This window comes from Gobius niger (assembly GCF_951799975.1).
Source record: "Gobius niger genome assembly, chromosome: 9".
In the NCBI taxonomy this organism is placed as follows: Eukaryota; Metazoa; Chordata; class Actinopteri; order Gobiiformes; family Gobiidae; genus Gobius; species Gobius niger.
This window is the reverse complement of record NC_136860.1, coordinates 5448434-5468108: the sequence shown is the minus strand read 5'-3', so window position 1 is coordinate 5468108 and position 19675 is coordinate 5448434. Positions and strand designations below refer to the sequence as shown.

Sequence of the window (19675 nt, the reverse complement as noted above, 5' to 3'; positions counted from 1 at the left end):
TGGTCCAGGATACGATTGAGGCGTGTTGGAGAGGCTCATGTGACCCACTCAGCTGCTCTAAAGCGGAACACGCACAGTATGGAGGGTCCACTCAAGCCTTTCTAAAGTGGAGAAAAGCCACAGACCAGGAGAGCGGAGACTTTCTGACTTCAGTGGATCTGTCCAGGCCTTTATCATCAGCCCTGGGGTCAGAAAGTCTATTTGCTGGAGATGTGATTCATGAAAAGTCACAATAACACTGGCAGCTATCATTTATCCATCATAACCTTTATGGGTGGTTGTTCTCTCATTTACATACGGTGTCAGGTTTGTGGCACTAATACTACGTTTCTAATGGTAAATCGGGTGCAACATGGCCAGTTTAAGTTCTATTCAGAATTTAGCACCCGGGTTAGTGAATGATGTTTTGGAGATGACTTTGAGCCACAGCTGTTCTCAGAGTGACAGTCGTGACGACAGAGGCGTGGGACTGGCCGCTCCTGTGCTGGGTCGACAGGTAGAACTGGAACGCCTGTCACTCCTGGTCTGTTGTTGTCATTGTTCATCCATTTATGCAGGACACGGTGTTCAGAAGTGTTTACTATTTACGTAATGTTAATGTTACATAACCATTTTGTCATAGATTGGCATTTTGGGAGACTCATTCAAAAACAGAAATAAAGATGGCAATCATTTTGAGAGCAAATATTCCATGAACTGAGACGAAATGTATCTAACTTTAATCAGCAAGGTTTTACACAGAATAGCTGTGCCCATATTTCATATTTGTAACCTCTTCGCACTGGAATAGTGTGGCATATAAATTATATTTAAGTACCAAGTTGCACTGAACCCGGTCAAATCATACCTGTGTAATAGGAAACCATATGTACAACTGGGAGGATGCACATCTGGAATGAGGCACATCACTTGTGGTGCCCCACAAGGATTAATTTTGGGTCGCTTTGTTCGCTCTATTTCTACCAAGCTGAGATTTACACCATTTGCTAATGACACCTCTATTATTTGCTGAGGAGAGGATGTCCCTACAGCCTCTTATTCTTAACACAATTAAGAACATTTAAGCAACAATTGGTAATATAAACATATTGTCAATGAACATCTTGCAAACAAACAATAGGATTTAAGATACTGAAGTAAAAATAAAACATAATAGCGTTGATATTATTGGGTGTGATTTTGAGCCTTAATGTAAGCTGGAAAGCTTACTTAAGCTGCAAGTATGCAAACAAAAATGGAAAGCAGTATATGAGAAATGTCCAGAGCAATGTGCTGGATTGTAGAGCTTCAGAGTGCGTTTTTCAGTTCCAGTTTTACCAACAAGCACAAAGGTCCATAATGCTAACCACAAATACTAATGTTAGCTTCATGCTACATATGCTAATGCTAGCTTTGAGTGCTGTTTTTTTCACTTTGACTGGACAATTTGCTGCAGAAATGACTAAAAACAGGGAAAATTGTGATTCCTATGAGAATAGGAAAGAATGTTTTCTTTCCCCCTTGGCTAGGCCACACCCCCTTGTCTGACACGTCTGTATCTATCACAGCTTCACCCAAAATCACTTGTTATAGAAGATGCAATTTGAATTGTATGGTTTCTATAGATCTTCATGAAACAAATAAGTATAGTGATATGTCTGTACATTATCTTCTCTAACAGTGTTTAATTGTAGTGTCATTTAGTGTAAACAAACTACTTTACAGGTTTCATACACAATAAAACTAAGAATAACTGACTTCTGCCTCGGCTACATCTAAAGGTGCCCCTGAAATCTCAGAGTTCCCACACATTACTGGAAAGGGCCTTCGGTATTTTCCAGCTTGTACCTGGCAGCTCTGGCCCAGTTAAATGACAGCGGAGTCTCTTATGAAACAGAGTGGAGCTGACCCAGGGCCAGGGTGAAACCGAGTGCCTGAGAACCTGCCTGGCCTCACAATGAACTGACAGAGGGCCCTTCACATGGGGCCCCAACAAAGACTGGACTGTGCTGGGACTGCAGGTACCTGAGGCCCCGCCCCCAGGCCCACACCCACCCTGCTCTTTCTTAAGGCCTTTGCATATTCATAATGAAAAAGTGTATGGGAAGGCCCTATGTTTAGAATGACTGTGTCTGACCCCGTATAGTAAACTGTAGAAGCAGTAGTGGGGAGGTTTATCAAGATGAGACATTCACAGCAGCGTGGAATAAGTAAGTGAACCCCTGTATTAAATATCTGCTGATCCTTCTTTTGCAGCAGTAATTGCTTTTCTGTAGTTGCAGATCAGACGCTCACAACGATCATGAATGAATCTTGGACCATTCCTCTTTACAAAACTGCTGCAGTTAAGTGAGATTCAGGGGGTGTACTTACTTATTCCTCATTGCCCTGTGAACGTTTACATGTTATGACCAATGAAAATGATCAAATGTAATTATTGGGTGGTATTAGTTAAAGCCGACACTGTTTACTCATTCTTTGATGAATGAAATATTCCCTGTTGGACAGTAAGTTCCTGATGATCACTGCATGCTAACGAGTTGGTGTAGGATGTAAATATTTCAGTAGAGGAGGCGTCAGTGTTTATAAAGGTTGGGGACTTTGCCTTGATTCTAAAGACTAATATTTATTTCATGCATTATAAAGTAAATGTAGTGCCGCAAATATAAACTTATCTGCATAAAACCAATCGTTTGTCTATTGTTTACATTTTTTTATATTTATTTTGATTACATTTGTAATAGCTTCAAGACAAGCTCTCCAAACTTTAGAAACACAGACCCCTCCTCCACTGAACTATTTGCATCCTACATCAAGTTTTTAACACATACTGTAAGTACTATATACCAGAAACTCACTGTCCACCAGGTAATCTTTCAGAAATATGATGATTGGAGATTAGCTCTATAGGAAATGGATACAGACAGGAAGTTCTGGCACTCACAACTTCAGGTTAGAGGAGGGTGTGTACCTATGTTCCCCAGGTTCTATGTTCCCCCAGGTGCAATTTTATTTCGTTTTTTTGTTGGTGAGTTGGTACATCAACCAATTACAAGTCATGAGAGTAACCTCAAGGATAGTGGGCCAGTGCCCAATCTTAATACAGTACATCGATGTTCCCCTGCCTCTGCTGACAGTGGAACATCGGACCCGGGGGACATAGGGCTGACCCCGTTAGAGGAACTAGCGTAGCCACATCGTGCAACAAGCCATACAGGAAGTATTGTGATTAAGTACTTTAAAGATTTTGATCAAGAAAACAGTACTTTGTCCAGAAGTTATAAACCAAACGCCATGTGACATTTTGTAGAAGTGTTAAAAGTAAAAAAAAAAAGTCATGAACACAACAAAATGTAGGTTTAAACTGCTGTGTCACTGTTCCAGAAAAATAAAGATAAAAATGGCTCCCCTTAACAGTCTATGAGCAGAGCAACTCTAGCTTTTTAGAGCAGCCAGCACTGCACAGACATTAAATATTGTAAAAGGATTGAAAGTGTCAGTCCTCGGTGTTGTGGAAAAGCATAGCTCATGTGCTGTAATGTAAAGAACTTTAACCTTAACCTTGTATATGAAGGGGCTGATGTGTGCCTGTGTGTGCTGCAGGACGGGGTCATTTCAGTGAAGGACGTTGACCTGGTGATGTCAGAGGGACTGGGCATGCGCTACGCTTTCATTGGTCCGATGGAAACCATGCACCTGAACGCACCACAAGGTAACCTCACACAGAGAGAATGAGGTACAGTGGGTTGCTAAAACATGGGCCCCCTTTAACTTTTCGACAATTTGCCACGTTATGGTCCACAAACATAAATATGTTTAATTGGAATTTGATGTGAAAAGACACACTAAGTGACACACAATCGTGAAGTGAAATTAAATTTATACATGATTTAGAACTTTTTTTATAAATAAAAAACTGAAAAGTGCATAAGTACAGGCCCTCTTTCCTTTTAGTGAAACAATTTCCTTCAGAAGTTTCCTGATGATTTCTGAATGATCACATATTGACCTAATGACTAAATAGAGTCGACCTGTATCTCATGTCAGTTCAAATACAGCTGCTCTGTGATGGTCTCAGAGGTCTGTTAGAGACTATTGTGGAGCAGAAGCATCGTGAAGTCCAAGAACACACCAGACATGTCCGGTATAAAGTTATTGAGAAGTATAAAGCTGGATTAGGTTATAAAAAGATTTCCAAAGCTTTGAACATCTCTCAAAGTACAGTTAAATACACCATCCAGGAATGGACAGAGTCTGGCATCACTGCAAACCTACCAAGACCCGGCCGTCCTCCTCAACTTACTGACCGAACGTGGACAGCACTGACCACAGCTGTTACCAAGAAGCCTATGATGACCCTGGATGAACTGCAGAGAGCTACAGCTCAGGTGGGGGAAACTGTCCACAGAACAACTATTAGTCATAAACTGTACAAATCTGGCCTTATGACAGAGTGGCTAGAACTAGCCATTTTTAAAAGAAAACCATAAGAAATCCCGTCCCAAACAGGACTTCTTATTGGTCAACATGTGATCATTCAGAAATCTTCATTCAGCTTCAGAAAGCAACTGGTTTCACTAAAAGGAAAAGGGGGGCTGGTACTTATGCACATCACACTTTTCACTTTTTTATTTGTAAAAAAAAAAATCCAAATCACGATTGTGTGTCACTTAGTTGTGTCTTTCACATAAAATTTTAATTAAACTTATTTATGTTTGTGGACCATAGCGTGGCAAATTGTCAAAAAGTTAAAGGGGGGCCGATACTTATGCAACCCACTGTACCTTTCATTTATTTCAATACGGGCAGCTTCACGGCACTTGATACTTCATGGTACTAAAGTCACTCTCTGTGAACAATACTTTTTCGGTACATATGCTGCAGTAAACTTTATCCAGAACCATAAAACAGAATGATGGTGTTCATTCCATTAAAGCTCTTTGACCTGAACCAGTCTGTCATTTATTTGAGCTGGACCCGCCTCCAGATGTGGAGCCAGGCTGATGGTCAGAATCATCTGGCTGGATGATACACCTATTGTGCATGTTTTTGGAAAGGTTCATATGAGAGTGCTGAATTTTGTGCATGATCCTGACTGGCTGTGGCTGAGCCTTAAAAGCGGTGCTTCCTGGTTCCAGACACACGAACAGGTGGTCAAAGTTCTAATGCCCCCCCTGACTTAACCCCCAGAACGTTTTCCGCCTGTTCACTTCGCTCCAGCAACGACATCAATATCCACCATCTCCTCTTCAGTCTCCTCTGGTCCTCTCCGCCCGGGCAGCTCCATGAGGAGCTCGAAGTGAGCACGCACTAACTGAAACTCCCAATAAAATAGAAATATCTACTTAGGGCTTTGAAGCTCGCCCCATGCTCTTTCACAAATGTAGTTTTTCCTCCTGCGTGCGAGGGGCAGAGGCAAAGACAAGTTACAGTGGGAGGAAAAAAGTAAGTACACCGTTTGAAATTGGTCACTAAATATGGTTTAAGTAAGTTTAAGTAAGTTTATTTATGGAATGCCCCTTGAGATGTTCCATCTCGTTTGCGAGGGGGTCCATGGTCTGAAGTCACAGGAATAGTAAACAGTGGATCCGTGATCCGTTTGGATCAAAATCTTCGAGGCGGTTCGCACATGATCCGCGGATTGATGTATGGAGAAAAAAAAGTTGTGCGCACGTTCAGTCCACACACCGCGTGGTCAAGGCGAGTGGAGGAACGGAGGAGCTTTAACGCCCAGTGTCATTTAAATGCACGTCCCCAACATTATGTCACAACTTTTCCCTTCTGAGCATTTACATGTGTGGACAACAGCTGGAGCATCAGCGGCTGGGCAGAGTCAGAGCGTCTTTGAGTCGATGTTGCCCCGCTGCTCACACTGTGATGTGAGGGCGTTGGGGACACGCCTTCTCATTCTGCGATCTTTCACTAAAGCTTTACACTGATATTGGCATGTTACGGCGGAGAGTGGACGGTCAGCATCACAGCGCTTTTTGTTTTTCGTGTTAATTGGTGAAATATTTGCATATTCACATTTTTCGTGTTGAAACAGCCCTACAGTTTGTTGATGGAGCTTATTTACGTTCGCCGCATTTACGTGGAAACACGCAATCTCTGTAGTTTAACTTAATCAAAAGGTTTTTCTCACAAAACACCAGAAAATAGTTGTTGTGCTCTTTCCATTACTTGAGAAGTCAAGTGCGGGAGAGGAGAGTAGTGTGCTCCTTCTAGACTGTCAGGGCACGGGGAGCAGTGAGGGGAGGGGCCACCTAGTTAAGTAAAACTAGTAGCCAAAAATATATACTGCATTTTAAAGTAAATTCAAAGAAATTTGGCTGGTTTGTTGGCATTATTAACCTTTTTATTTCAACATAAAGCCTTTTTTTCCCCCCGTTTTATGCCTTTGTGTTGCACTTTGTTTAAAAGAAGATATTATGCCTTCTGCACTTTATGTTGTTTTTAGATATTTTAATTTGAAGTGTTAATAAATAAAAAAACAAAACTTATGTTTATTTTTCTTTTTAAAATACATTTTTGCTCATCCGAAAAAATGATCCGATCCGTGACTCTGATCTGAGGAACAATCGGAACCGTGAGTTTTTTGATCCATTGCACCCCTAATAACATGTAAACATTCACAAGATGGCGTGGAATAAGTAAGTACACTGTTAGATTTAATAGCTGGCTGACCCTCCTTTGGCAGCGATAATTCAACCAGACGTTTCCTGTAGATGCAGATTAGACGCTCACAGCGATCAGGATGAATCTTGGACCATTCCTCTTTACTAAACATCAGATTCCTGGGATGTCTGGTGTCAATGGTTTTCTTGAGGTCAATTCACAGCATCTCAATCAGGTTTTGATCATGACTTTGACTGGACGTGTATTTTATTCTTCTGAAACCATTCTGAAGTGGATTTGCTTTTGTGCTTTGAGTCATTGTTGCAGCACTTTCCTCTGTTGATCTTCAGTTGTTGGACAGATGGCCGCAAGCTTTTCTGCAAAAATATCTTTACAAATGTTTCTATTGATGATATCACGTTGTCCAGGCCCTGAGGAAACAAAACTGCCCCACACCATGATTCTCCTGCTCCAGACTTCACAGTGAGGAGAGGGGTTTGATGTTGATGCTGTTCCATTTTTCCTCCACACATGACGTTGTGTGTTCCTCCCATACTATTCAACTTTGGGTTCATCAGTTGACAGAATATTTTGCCAGTAGTGCTGTGGAGCATCCAAGTGCTCTTTTGCAAACTTGAATCGTGCAGAAATGTGTTTTTTTTACAGCAGTGGCGTTCTCCCATGTACCCCACTCTTGTTCAATGTTTAACGTATTGTAGACGTGTCAACAGAGATGTCGGCCTGTGCCAGTGGTTTCTGCAAGTCTTCAGCTGACACTCTAGGGTTCTTTTGACCTCCATTAAGTATTCTGCGCTGTGCCCTTGGAGTCACCTTTACAGGACGGCCACTCCTTGGAAGTGAAGCAACAGTGAAGCCAAACTGTCTCCATTTATAGACAACATTTCTAACCATGGATTAAGATCAATCAATTCTTGATTGTAGGTCTTCAGAGAGCTCTTTAGAGCGAGGCATGGTGCACATGAGACAATGCTTCTCAACAAGAGACAATTCTTAACTAGTGTGTGTTTTTCAGTGCCCAGGGCAGCTTTAAGCCACACCTCAGTGATTGGACATCAGGTTGGCTCACACCTGACTCTAAATGTCTGCATACATTTGTCTTATTAGATCTTTGAGGAAATTTAGCCACGCTCTCCTGTGAATGTTTACATGTTATTACCAATAAAAACATGATCAAATGTGAATGTTTGGGGGATATTAGTTCACCCTGTTTAATCATTCTTGTGATTTTAATAAAGATCAGACCACATTTTATGACCAATTTACACAGAAATGTGAGAAATTTCAAACGGTGTACTTACTTTTTCCTCCCACTGTATGTGAATGGAGCAATTAAAGATAATGGGGTTGTTTGATCGTTAATGTGGCTTGTGATGACAAACTACAGAGGGATATTTCCAGGTTATTGTGTGTCAAATAGTGACTTTTTGGTTAATATAAAGTCTATGCGGACTACGGAGGGTATTTATTGGATGTTGCGATTCTCTCTGTGTGTTCTCAGCTTCTTGCACAAGGCTGTCAGGAAGCTGAAATCTCCCTCCCTCTGCTTCCTCCTGAAGTCACAAACTGAGGTCCACTCATGCCCCTCAAAGACTGAACTCTATGCCCCGGCCTTTTGCAAAATCATATTTCTTGTAAATTGACATTAAAGAATTTTAGATTTTTATCTTCAGAATGAAATCAGCTGACGACCTGAATGACCAGGTTATTCCATCAGTCTCTTCTTCCCTGATAGCACGGGGCATTTTCCAAGATCACGATGCCAGGAATCACCGGGCTCTCATTGTGAAAGATGTGAGATGGATTGGCCACTAGGGCTTGAACTACTGATTTTTAAAAGTCGACTTATTTGTCAAAATAGTCGTGTCTGTATTAATAGTCTGTAATAACAGCTGAGAAATAACACCTCATTTACATCGAGTTCATTAAGTCCACGTCCAAATCCTACATGTAATAATGTAGGCTAATTTGTAAGCATGTTTTGCAGCTTTTTTCTAAGTTAATATGCAATATAGTGGCTTATTTCCATTTCCTAGGTTTTAACTTAATTTTTAATGCTTAGTCTTACCTGCACCTTCAGAAACATCGCAGAGCTGCGTCCTCCCCCCTCTCTCCTCTTCCATTTGTCTCGTAACTCCTCTCTCCTCCTCATTTGTACTCCTTCGTACTGTTAGGATTATCCTCGTTCTAATGTATTTCTAAGGTCTGAAGCAAACAAGTAGAGCGTTGGATCGTAGTTGATTCCAAGTGAATCATATCATGTCCAGGCAAAATTATATGTGGAGCACTAAACGTTAATTCTAGTTTTGCAGGTGTAACACTGTTTACACGGAAAAGGGGTTCCACCTTCACATTAGTGTTAAAACTAGGGAGAGCGAGAGAGTAACACACATCTAGTCGACTCTCAAAAATGATGACTAGTGCCACAGTCGTCTGTTAAAGCCCTATTGGCTGCCACAGAGTCCCGATGTGAACCCCACTGAGAATCTTTGGGATGTGCTGGAGAAGGCTTTGCGCCGTGGTCACTCGCTCCCATCATCGCTACAAGCTCTTGGTGAAAAATGAATGCTACTCGAGATGGAGATAAAAGCTGATGGAAACAATGCCACAGTGACCGTGTAATCAAAGCTAAAGGTGGTCCCAAGAAACACTATACTTTGTGTTTTTCGGTGTGTATAATGAGGAACTGGGCTTAGAGAACAGAGCAGAGAGTGGAGGACAGGGCCAGGCCAATTCCACGGCAGAGACGTGGAGAATATCTGAGGCGAGTGTGAAAGCCTCTCCCCCCTCTGTGCGCTCACACACTCAGCCCAACAAAGCCGGCTTTTGATGGTGGTCTGAATGAACGTAGTCAGCGCGCAGTAATCCACACCGCAGACCCGTCCTCTCCTCTGTGCGCTGAAACAGACCCTCCTGTGGGTACTTACCTGGCTCCATCAGATCCTGGCACTGCACTCGCCTCCATGATCACAGAGGAGCAGGGCAGTGCCAACCTGCCTCAGACTAAAGGACGGCGCGGGCTTCAGGTTTCACCAAGGAACCTGTAAGGAGACAGAGGCAAGAAGGGGACAAGATGGAGACGAGATGGACATGATACAGAGACGACACAGTGACAATACAGAGACGGAGACGAGACGGGGACAAGACGGGGACAAGACAAAGACAAGACGGAGACAAGATGAAAATGATACAGAGCCGACACAGTAACAATACAGAGACGGTGACAATACAAAGACAAGACGGTGACGATACAGAGACGAGACGGTGACGATACAGAGACGCGAGGGTGACGATACAGAGACTGTAACGATACAGAGACCGTGATGAGACGGAGACGAGACGGTGACAACACAGAGAGAGTGACGATACAGAGACGGTGACGATACAGAGACGAGACGGAGACGATACAGAAACGAGACTGTGACGGTACAGAGACGAGACTGTGACGATACAGAGACGGTGACGGTACAGAGACTGTAACGATACAGAGACGGTGATGAGACTGATACAATACAGAGAGGGTGACGATACAGAGACGAGACGGAGACGATACAGAGACGAGACTGTGACGATACAGAGACGAGACTGTGACGATACAGAGACGAGACTGTGACGATACAGAGACGAGACTGTGACGATACAGAGACGACACGGTGACGATACAGAGACGAGACGGTGACGATACAGAGACGAGACGGTGACGATACAGAGACGAGACGGTGACGATACAGAGACGAGACTGTGACGATACAGAGACGAGACAGTGACGATACAGAGAAGAGACGGTGACGATACAGAGACGAGACTGTGACGATACAGAGACGACACGGTGACGATACAGAGACGAGACGGTGACGATACAGAGACGAGACAGTGACGATATAGAGACGAGACGGTGACAATACAGAGACGAGACGGTGACGATACAGAGACGATACAGAGACGAGACAGTGACGATATAGAGACGAGACGGTGACAATACAGAGACGAGACGGTGACGATACAGAGACGAGACAGTGACGATATAGAGACGAGACGGTGACAATACAGAGACGAGACGGTGATGATACAGAGACGAGACGGTGATGATACAGAGACGAGACGGTGACGATACAGAGACGAGACAGAGACGGTGACGGTACAGAGACGAGACTGTGACGGTACAGAGACAAGACGGTGACGATACAGAGACGGTAACGATACAGAGACGGTGATGAGACTGAGACAATACAGAGAGGGTGACGATACAGAGATGGTGACGATACAGAGACGAGACGGAGACGATACAGAGACGAGACTGTGACAATACAGAGAGGGTGATGATACAGAGACGGTGACGATACGGAGACGATACAGAGATGAGACTGTGACAATACAGAGACGGTGACGATACAGAGACGGAGACAATACAGAGACGAGACTGTGACGATACAGAGACGAGACGGAGACGATACAGAGACGGTGATGAGACGGTGATGAGACGGAGACGGTGACGATACAGAGACGGTGACGATACAGAGACGGAGACGATACAGAGACGGTGATGAGACGGTGATGAGACAGAGACGAGACGGTGACGATACAGAGACGGTGACGATACAGAGACGGTGACGATACAGAGACGAGACTGTGACGATACAGAGACGAGACTGTGACGATACAGAGACGAGACGGTGACGATACAGAGACGGTGACGATACAGAGACGGTGACGATACAGAGACGGTGACGATACAGAGACGAGACGGTGACGATACAGAGACGAGACGATACAGAGACGGTGACGATACAGAGACGGTGACAATACAGAGACGAGACGGAGACGATACAGAGACGGTGATGAGACGGTGATGAGACTGAGACAATACAGAGAGGGTGACGATACAGAGATGGTGACGATACAGAGACGAGACGGAGACGATACAGAGACGAGACTGTGACAATACAGAGAGGGTGATGATACAGAGACGGTGACGATACGGAGACGATACAGAGATGAGACTGTGACAATACAGAGACGGTGACGATACAGAGACGAGACTGTGACAATACAGAGACGAGACTGTGACGATACAGAGACGAGACGGTGACGATACAGAGACGGTGACGATACAGAGACGGTGACGATACAGAGACGGTGACGATACAGAGACGAGACGGTGACGATACAGAGACGAGACGATACAGAGACGGTGACGATACAGAGACGGTGACGATACAGAGACGGTGACGATACAGAGACGGTGACGATACAGAGACGGTGACGATACAGAGACGAGACGGAGACAATACAGAGACGAGACTGTGACGATACAGAGACGAGACGGAGACGATACAGAGACGGTGATGAGACGGAGACGAGACGGTGACGATACAGAGACGGTGACGATACAGAGACGGTGACGATACAGAGACGGTGACGATACAGAGACGAGACTGTGACGATACAGAGACGAGACGGTGACGATACAGAGACGGTGACGATACAGAGACGGTGACGATACAGAGACTGTGACAATACAGAGAGGGTGATGATACAGAGACGGTGACGATACGGAGACGATACAGAGACGGTGATGAGACGGTGATGAGACGGAGACGAGACGGTGACGATACAGAGACGGTGACGATACAGAGACGGTGACGATACAGAGACGGTGACGATACAGAGACGAGACTGTGACGATACAGAGACGAGACGGTGACGATACAGAGACGGTGACGATACAGAGACGGTGACGATACAGAGACTGTGACAATACAGAGAGGGTGATGATACAGAGACGGTGACGATACGGAGACGATACAGAGATGAGACTGTGACAATACAGAGACGGTGACGATACAGAGACGAGACTGTGACAATACAGAGACGAGACTGTGACGATACAGAGACGAGACGGTGACGATACAGAGACGGTGACGATACAGAGACGGTGACGATACAGAGACGGTGACGATACAGAGACGAGACGGTGACGATACAGAGACGAGACGATACAGAGACGGTGACGATACAGAGACGGTGACGATACAGAGACGGTGACGATACAGAGACGGTGACGATACAGAGACGGTGACGATACAGAGACGAGACGGAGACAATACAGAGACGAGACTGTGACGATACAGAGACGAGACGGAGACGATACAGAGACGGTGATGAGACGGTGATGAGACGGAGACGAGACGGTGACGATACAGAGACGGTGACGATACAGAGACGGTGACGATACAGAGACGGTGACGATACAGAGACGAGACTGTGACGATACAGAGACGAGACGGTGACGATACAGAGACGGTGACGATACAGAGACGGTGACGATACAGAGACGGTGACGATACAGAGACGGTGACGATACAGAGACGGTGACGATACAGAGACGGTGACGATACAGAGACGAGACGGTGACGATACAGAGACGAGACGGTGACGATACAGAGACGAGACGGTGACGATACAGAGACGGTGACGATACAGAGACGGTGACGATACAGAGACGGTGACGATACAGAGACGGTGACGATACAGAGACGAGACTGTGACAATACAGAGACGGAGACAATACAGAGACGAGACTGTGACGATACAGAGACGAGACGGAGACGATACAGAGACGGTGATGAGACGGTGATGAGACGGAGACGAGACGGTGACGATACAGAGACGGTGACGATACAGAGACGGTGACGATACAGAGACGAGACTGTGACGATACAGAGACGAGACGGTGACGATACAGAGACGGTGACGATACAGAGACGGTGACGATACAGAGACGGCGACGATACAGAGACGGTGACGATACAGAGACGAGACGGTGACGATACAGAGACGGTGACGATACAGAGACGGTGACGATACAGAGACGAGACGGTGACGATACAGAGACGGTGACGATACAGAGACGGTGACGATACAGAGACGGTGACGATACAGAGACGGTGACGATACAGAGACGGTGACGATACAGAGACGAGACTGTGACGATACAGAGATGGTAACGATACAGAGACGTGATGAGACGGAGACGAGGCGGTGACGAGACGGAGACCACATGGAGACAAGACAGAAACGAGCCAGAGACGAGACGCAAACAATAGAGAGATGAGACGAGAAGTGCAACGACCTTATGCACAAAACTTTGAGTGAAATACCAAATATTTAAAACAAACCCGAAAATAGCCCAATGACTGGAATCTAGATACATCTAGAAGTTCACAGTTCCACAGTTCTATGATAGCCATATAATTAATGATCTTCTCAAGAAGGTCCCAGGTTCGATTCCTGGTTCCAGGTTGGGATGAACATTCAGAGTCAAAGGAGGAACAAGTCAAACCACAGATATAGATGGCGAGGCATCGAGTTTGTTTTCGGCACATGGGCTGAAGGCAGAAAACCTGCACATGCTCTGGTTGAACGGACATGGGACTTGTGACACCCAGGTGTTACATATAGTGAGTCCTGCACAGTCCCATGTAAACACAGGTCAGCTGAATGAGCACACCTCTCTCAAACGCACAACACACACAAAAAATACACAATTGGACAAAAGACACAGACATGAAGAAAAAATAAAATTCACAAAAATGACTTCATGTACAGTAGCTCCAGCCTGTAGCTCAGGACTATCATTAGCCCGCTCCCAAAGGCTTTCTACATTGCCTCTTAAAGCTGGCATACCTGACTTCATGTTGTGGAGTGAATTTGTTTTTGTCATCTCAGAGTATGTTCGTAAACACAGCAAAAACAGACTCTTTTGCATTATCTTCACTTAAATGTTTATCAAGCGATGGAAGATAGACTTAGAATCTAAATGAGTGCAGTTTATTTTTGGGGTTGGTCCCTCTGCTTCACTTGCCCCTGTCCACACAAACATGCTTAATCATTCATTTGTTTGAACAATTTGGATGTGCAGGAGGCACAGTAACAGCTAGAAATGAGTTTGGGCCAAAACTAAACATTTTGAACTGGAAAAATCAGGTACAGTGGCAAGAAAAAGCAAGTACACTGTTTAGAATTTCTCACATTTCGGCCTGAATTGGTCACTAATGTGGTCTGATCAAAATCACAGGAATGATTTTACATTTACATATGATCATATTCCATTTAGTGACCAATTTAGGTAGAAAAATAATCACTAATAAACCAAATTGTTTATTGCCAATTTGGTCACTAAATTGGCAATAAACAAGACCTGACCAGGAGTCAGGTCTTGTTTATTACTGATCCTTGTGATCCAGACTTAATAACCGCCGCTCTGTTGTCAGGTCTGGGGGACTACATGCAGCGGTACGGGCCTGGGATCCAGCGCGTCCTCTCCTCTTTTGGACCCACCCCAGACTTCTTCAGTGACCAGGCCCAGAGCGTCATCACGGTGAGCCCCACCACACACCGCCTCAGGACTAACCAGAGGATGATGGCAGTTCAACATTTTACTCAGGCCTAATATTTCATTCTAAAAACATCTGCGTCATGGCCTTTTATAGGCTCCACTTCTACAGGCTGTGGGTTTTCATTAATCCGCAGATGACGCGGTCTCCCGCTGAAATAGAATATGTGAGTCTGACAGCTTCTGTTGGTAGCTTTGGTCAAATAACGAGAAACATGTGGCAGATTGAAACTTAAAGTGTTTAATGAGTCTTTTTATTTGATCTTCTATGTATTTGGTAGAAATAGACTCATCCTGACTGGAAGTCATGCGCAGAAGTCAATCTGGCGATTTTTCAGAATAGAATCAGCTACAAACTCACACTAACTTGGCGGAGCTGTCGGAGGATCACGGAGGATATTTGAATCCTATGAGTATGTGAGGGAGGCAGCAGAAAGGAGCCAGAGTTGGTTATGTAACACATAAATTACTATTTTTTTTCCTCTATGTGATAATCATGATACCCAAGAACATGTGACCTTGTGAGGGCTCCACACACACACACACACTGAAGGGCTCAGACAAAATATGGTTATGCAATATATCGCAATATGTCCCAATACGTCTTGTGTTGTGATACACATATAATAGAAATCATGAATCGCATGGCGTTGACACCCAACTCCCCCAAAAATAATATATATGATGTTGACTTAAACTTGGTTGTCTTAATGGCAGCTTTGGTGTTGACTGGTTTTAACAAAAGAGTTATATTTTAAAATGCATCTGCCATTTGTGCTTTGATTTGTGCTTTCCTTCTTATTCAATTTATTCAGGGTAAAGTATTGCTATTTGTTAAATGACAATTCATAAATGTAATACTTAGTGCATACATATATTGTATTGTGATCTGTATTGTATTGTGACTGAATCGCGTCGTCCCAGCCTTAAAAAAACATACTCAATGTGAGTGGCAGTTTGCACTGTTCAGTATAGAGTATGAGCCAGGGGTTAAAGCCGCTGTGGTCTCCTCCCTGATCATTCTTTTGTCCACAGGAGATGTCTGGGCTCATCCCGCCGGAGCAGCTCTCAGCCCGGATAGAGCGCAGAGACCAGCTGCTGTCCCAACTCGCCCAGCTCAAGAAGGACCACTAGACCTGGAGCCGTCACACCCCTCCCGCACCCCTCACACCCCTCCCTAACCCCTCACACCCCTCCCGTACCTTTCACACCCCGCCCTAACCCCTCACACCCCTCCCTAACCCTTCACACCCCTCCCGTACCCTTCACACCCCATCTCTAACCATTCATACCCCTCGTCAACCCATCTTTAACCATTCATACTCCTCATTAACCAATCTTCAACCATTCACACCCCTCGTTAACCCGTCTTTAACCATTCATACCCCTCGTTAACCCCCCAACCCTTCAAACCCCATGTTAACCCCTACTTAACCCTTCAAACCCCTTGTTAACCCTTCCCTAACCCTTCATACCCCTCATTAACCCCTCCGTAACCCTTCATACCCCATGTTAACCCCTACTTAACCCGTCAAACCCCTCATTAACCCCTCCCTAACCCTTCATACCCCTCCCATCCACTCTACTCTACTCATCTACCCCAGGACTGGCCACACACACGTGTCGCTCTCACTGGTTGTAAACCCTCTGTGAAAAATGACCTTTTTGATCATCTGATACTCTTCTTTGCTTGTATATTTAGCGCTGTAGGACTGACCAATGAAGAGCTGTGGATTTTTGAACATATCAAAGAGCTGTCAGTGTCGGTGATTTTGAAAACATGTCCAGGTTATTCTGGTATTCGTTTGTTTGCTGACAAATGACTTTTGTAGATCAAAGTTTCTTATGAAAAGTCTGAAAATCTTTGCATCAACAAAATAAACTAGAAATATAAACCTGCTTTGTCTATTATTCCAAATCATCCCTGAAAAGAGGTGCCATTTTGGTGTTTTTGAAGGTGGGGCATGTGCCGTTGTGGTGGGGAACTGCAACTACAGGCGTGTGATCTGCTCATGTCACAGAAGCCCCTCGTGTTATGGTAAAACGAATGCATGAGCCACAGTGTGTTGGACGGAGTTCAAGGTCTCGTGGTCTGTAAGATCTGCACATGTTAACGTGTAGTTTGGTTGGTAAGGGGTCAGAACATTTTCCCATACACCGCTGTATGTTGGTGTGAAATCACTCACCGACTGTTTTTAGTAGGAAAGCCTCACTAACATTCCCATACATCAGTGACCCAATCCAGTTGACCTTTGATATCTATGGGAAATCAGGCTTTCCATGTTGTAATGCAGCAGTAGCAGCAGGCTTTTCAGCACTCAAACTGCCTCATCCAATCCATTTCTTGCTCGTTTAACAGCTGGCAGCAGCTGTGTTACCAGGCTTTTTTCAACTAAATGACCCTCTTTTCACATTTGCTGCATTGTTTTGATAAACCTCTGCTGGGCCCCACAGCTTTACTTCTGTCCCAACCAGGTATGAGACCTGGACTTAGAGACTTAACATTAGGGGTGTAACAATGTACCATGCCACAAAAATCTGACCATATGCCTCGTACTCAATTATTCAAAGTTTATTTATATTAGCACTTTACAACAACACAAGTAAGACCAAAGTGCTTCACAGAAAGATAAAACTGTTCTAAAGTGACGATGCAAGCTTTAGTCCGTTTCTTAATATTTGAGCTCCGTGATGATGACACACATGTGCTCTGTTTGGGAGCACATACATGACGTGCTCCTAAACAGAGCACATGTGTGTCATCAATACTTACCTCTAAACTGCAGGGTGTAGACACTCACACAGTATAGTTATAGCTTTGTAAAGGTTTCTCCTGCCTCAAAAGCTTTTTTCAAACATGTCCGAGCATAATGTCCAGAAACAGCCCAAACACAAGCTTTTCCACCATCAGGCCTAAAGTGCTTTACGTCAAGGAACCACTCACCCATTCACACTCTCATTCACACACCAGTGTGCGCAGGCAATGAGGGTGAAGTGTCTTGCCCAAGGACACAGCAGCAGTGTGCACCTTCAGGAGGCGGGGTTCGAGCCGACGACCATCCCATCATGAGGATGATGCAGCTCAGTCTCCCACAGAGCATGTTCCAAAAAAGGCTCCGCCCTCATGAGGCGGGTCGAGCAATAACAAGCTTCCGAAAAGCTGTCAGTCAAAGCCCAAAGACTTTCAAAATAAATATAACATGAGGACCGAGTGCTTTCCACACCCATTGGGTTAACTTTATTTCCTGATGTCATCCTTTCACAATCATACGTGACCCTTCAGCGGGTTGGGACCCGTGTGGCGTGTTATTGTCATTGCTCAGTTAGTGTATGTATATAAAACTGCATCAAGCATTAAATGACTTCTAATCCTATTGTGAATTGAGTGAACGTGGCTAATGTCCCTTAACGCGCAGACATCAGAAACATGGTGGAGGCGGGATGGCTCCGACGTCAGACTCCTGCGGTGTCTATTCTCGCTCCTCTCGGTCCAGTGTCAAGTGTTTTTCCAGAAACGGCCCCTGGGCCTCCTTACGGCACATCACGCTCTGCCGCTGTTTGACGCACAGGTGAGGAGCTGCCACCTCTGCGCTAATCACCCTCACCCACACAGCCACACCAAGCACTGCCCGGGAGAGCTGGGCCGGGGCCGGAGGAACCTCACTGTATTCTGACCTCACAATCTTCGTTGGTCAATTTAAAGCTGCTACAGTGAAGCCAGAGAACACAGTCACCTCTGTTAGTCAGTCGTATATACACTGCGTTCCAAATGATTATGCAAATGACATTTTTCTAAGATTTTCTAAATTGTCAACTCAAATGAGAGTCAGCATAATTTTCAAGTCTTTAACTGGTAGAGGATCATTTAAATGTGGTTGAAAAAACTCCCAGTGATATTTTTTTCAAAAATGAATGTAATAAAAACCTCAAAATCTACTGTTAAAATCTACCAAATTATTATGCAACTCATTTTTTTAATACATTTTAAAGCTTGTAATGAACTGAAAATGGTCATTTGTTGAATTTGTAGCATTAGGATGTCATTTACTGAAATCAAAAGCTATTTCAATAAAAAAAATCTTAACAGGTCAAGTTATATTTTAACATTGGAGCCCTTGTTTGAGCAGCTTCAAAATTCTTAAATCCATTAAACTTGTAAGTTTTTGGACAGTTTCTGCTTGGATTTCTTTGCAGGATGTTAGAATAGCCTCCCAGAGCTGCTGTTTGGATGAAAACTGCCTCCCACCCTCATAGAAGTTTTATTTGTTGAGGCTCAAAAGGTTCTCAATAGTGTTGAGGTCAGGGGAGGAGGGGGTCCACATCATGAGTTTCTCTCCTTTTATGCCCATAGCAGCCAGTGATGCAGAGGTATTCTTTACAGCAGGACATGGTGCGCTGTCATGCATGAAGATGATCTTGTTCGGGAAACCACGGCTCTTCTTTTTGTACCATAGAAGACAGTGGTCAGTCAGAAAGAGGTCATTTTCACACCTTCAGGGATCCTAAAGGGGCCGACCAGCTCTCTCCTCAGGATTCTGGCCGAAAACATGACTCCACCCCCTCCCTACTGACGTTACAGCCTTGTTGGGACATTGTGGCCATTCACCAACCATCCACTACTCCATTGATTTGACCATCCAGGGTTACACGGCGCTCATCAGTGAACAA

At 44.5% G+C, this 19675-nt stretch overlaps 2 protein-coding genes across 2 annotated transcripts in view; both read left to right on the top strand.

Annotated features, from left to right (window-relative positions):
- Window positions 1–16162, top strand: part of cryl1 (crystallin, lambda 1) — a 42053-nt gene extending 25891 nt beyond the window's left edge. The window contains exons 7-9 of the mRNA XM_079562980.1: window positions 3583–3691; window positions 14886–14992; window positions 16043–16162. Coding sequence (XP_079419106.1) covers window positions 3583–3691; window positions 14886–14992; window positions 16043–16141 — 315 coding nt within the window. The 3' untranslated portion in view covers window positions 16142–16162. The remainder of the gene's footprint in view (window positions 1–3582; window positions 3692–14885; window positions 14993–16042) is intronic.
- ift88 (intraflagellar transport 88 homolog) overlaps window positions 1–19675 on the top strand; it is a 169245-nt gene that overhangs the window by 24798 nt on the left and 124772 nt on the right. The gene's annotated exons all lie outside the window — the stretch shown is intronic.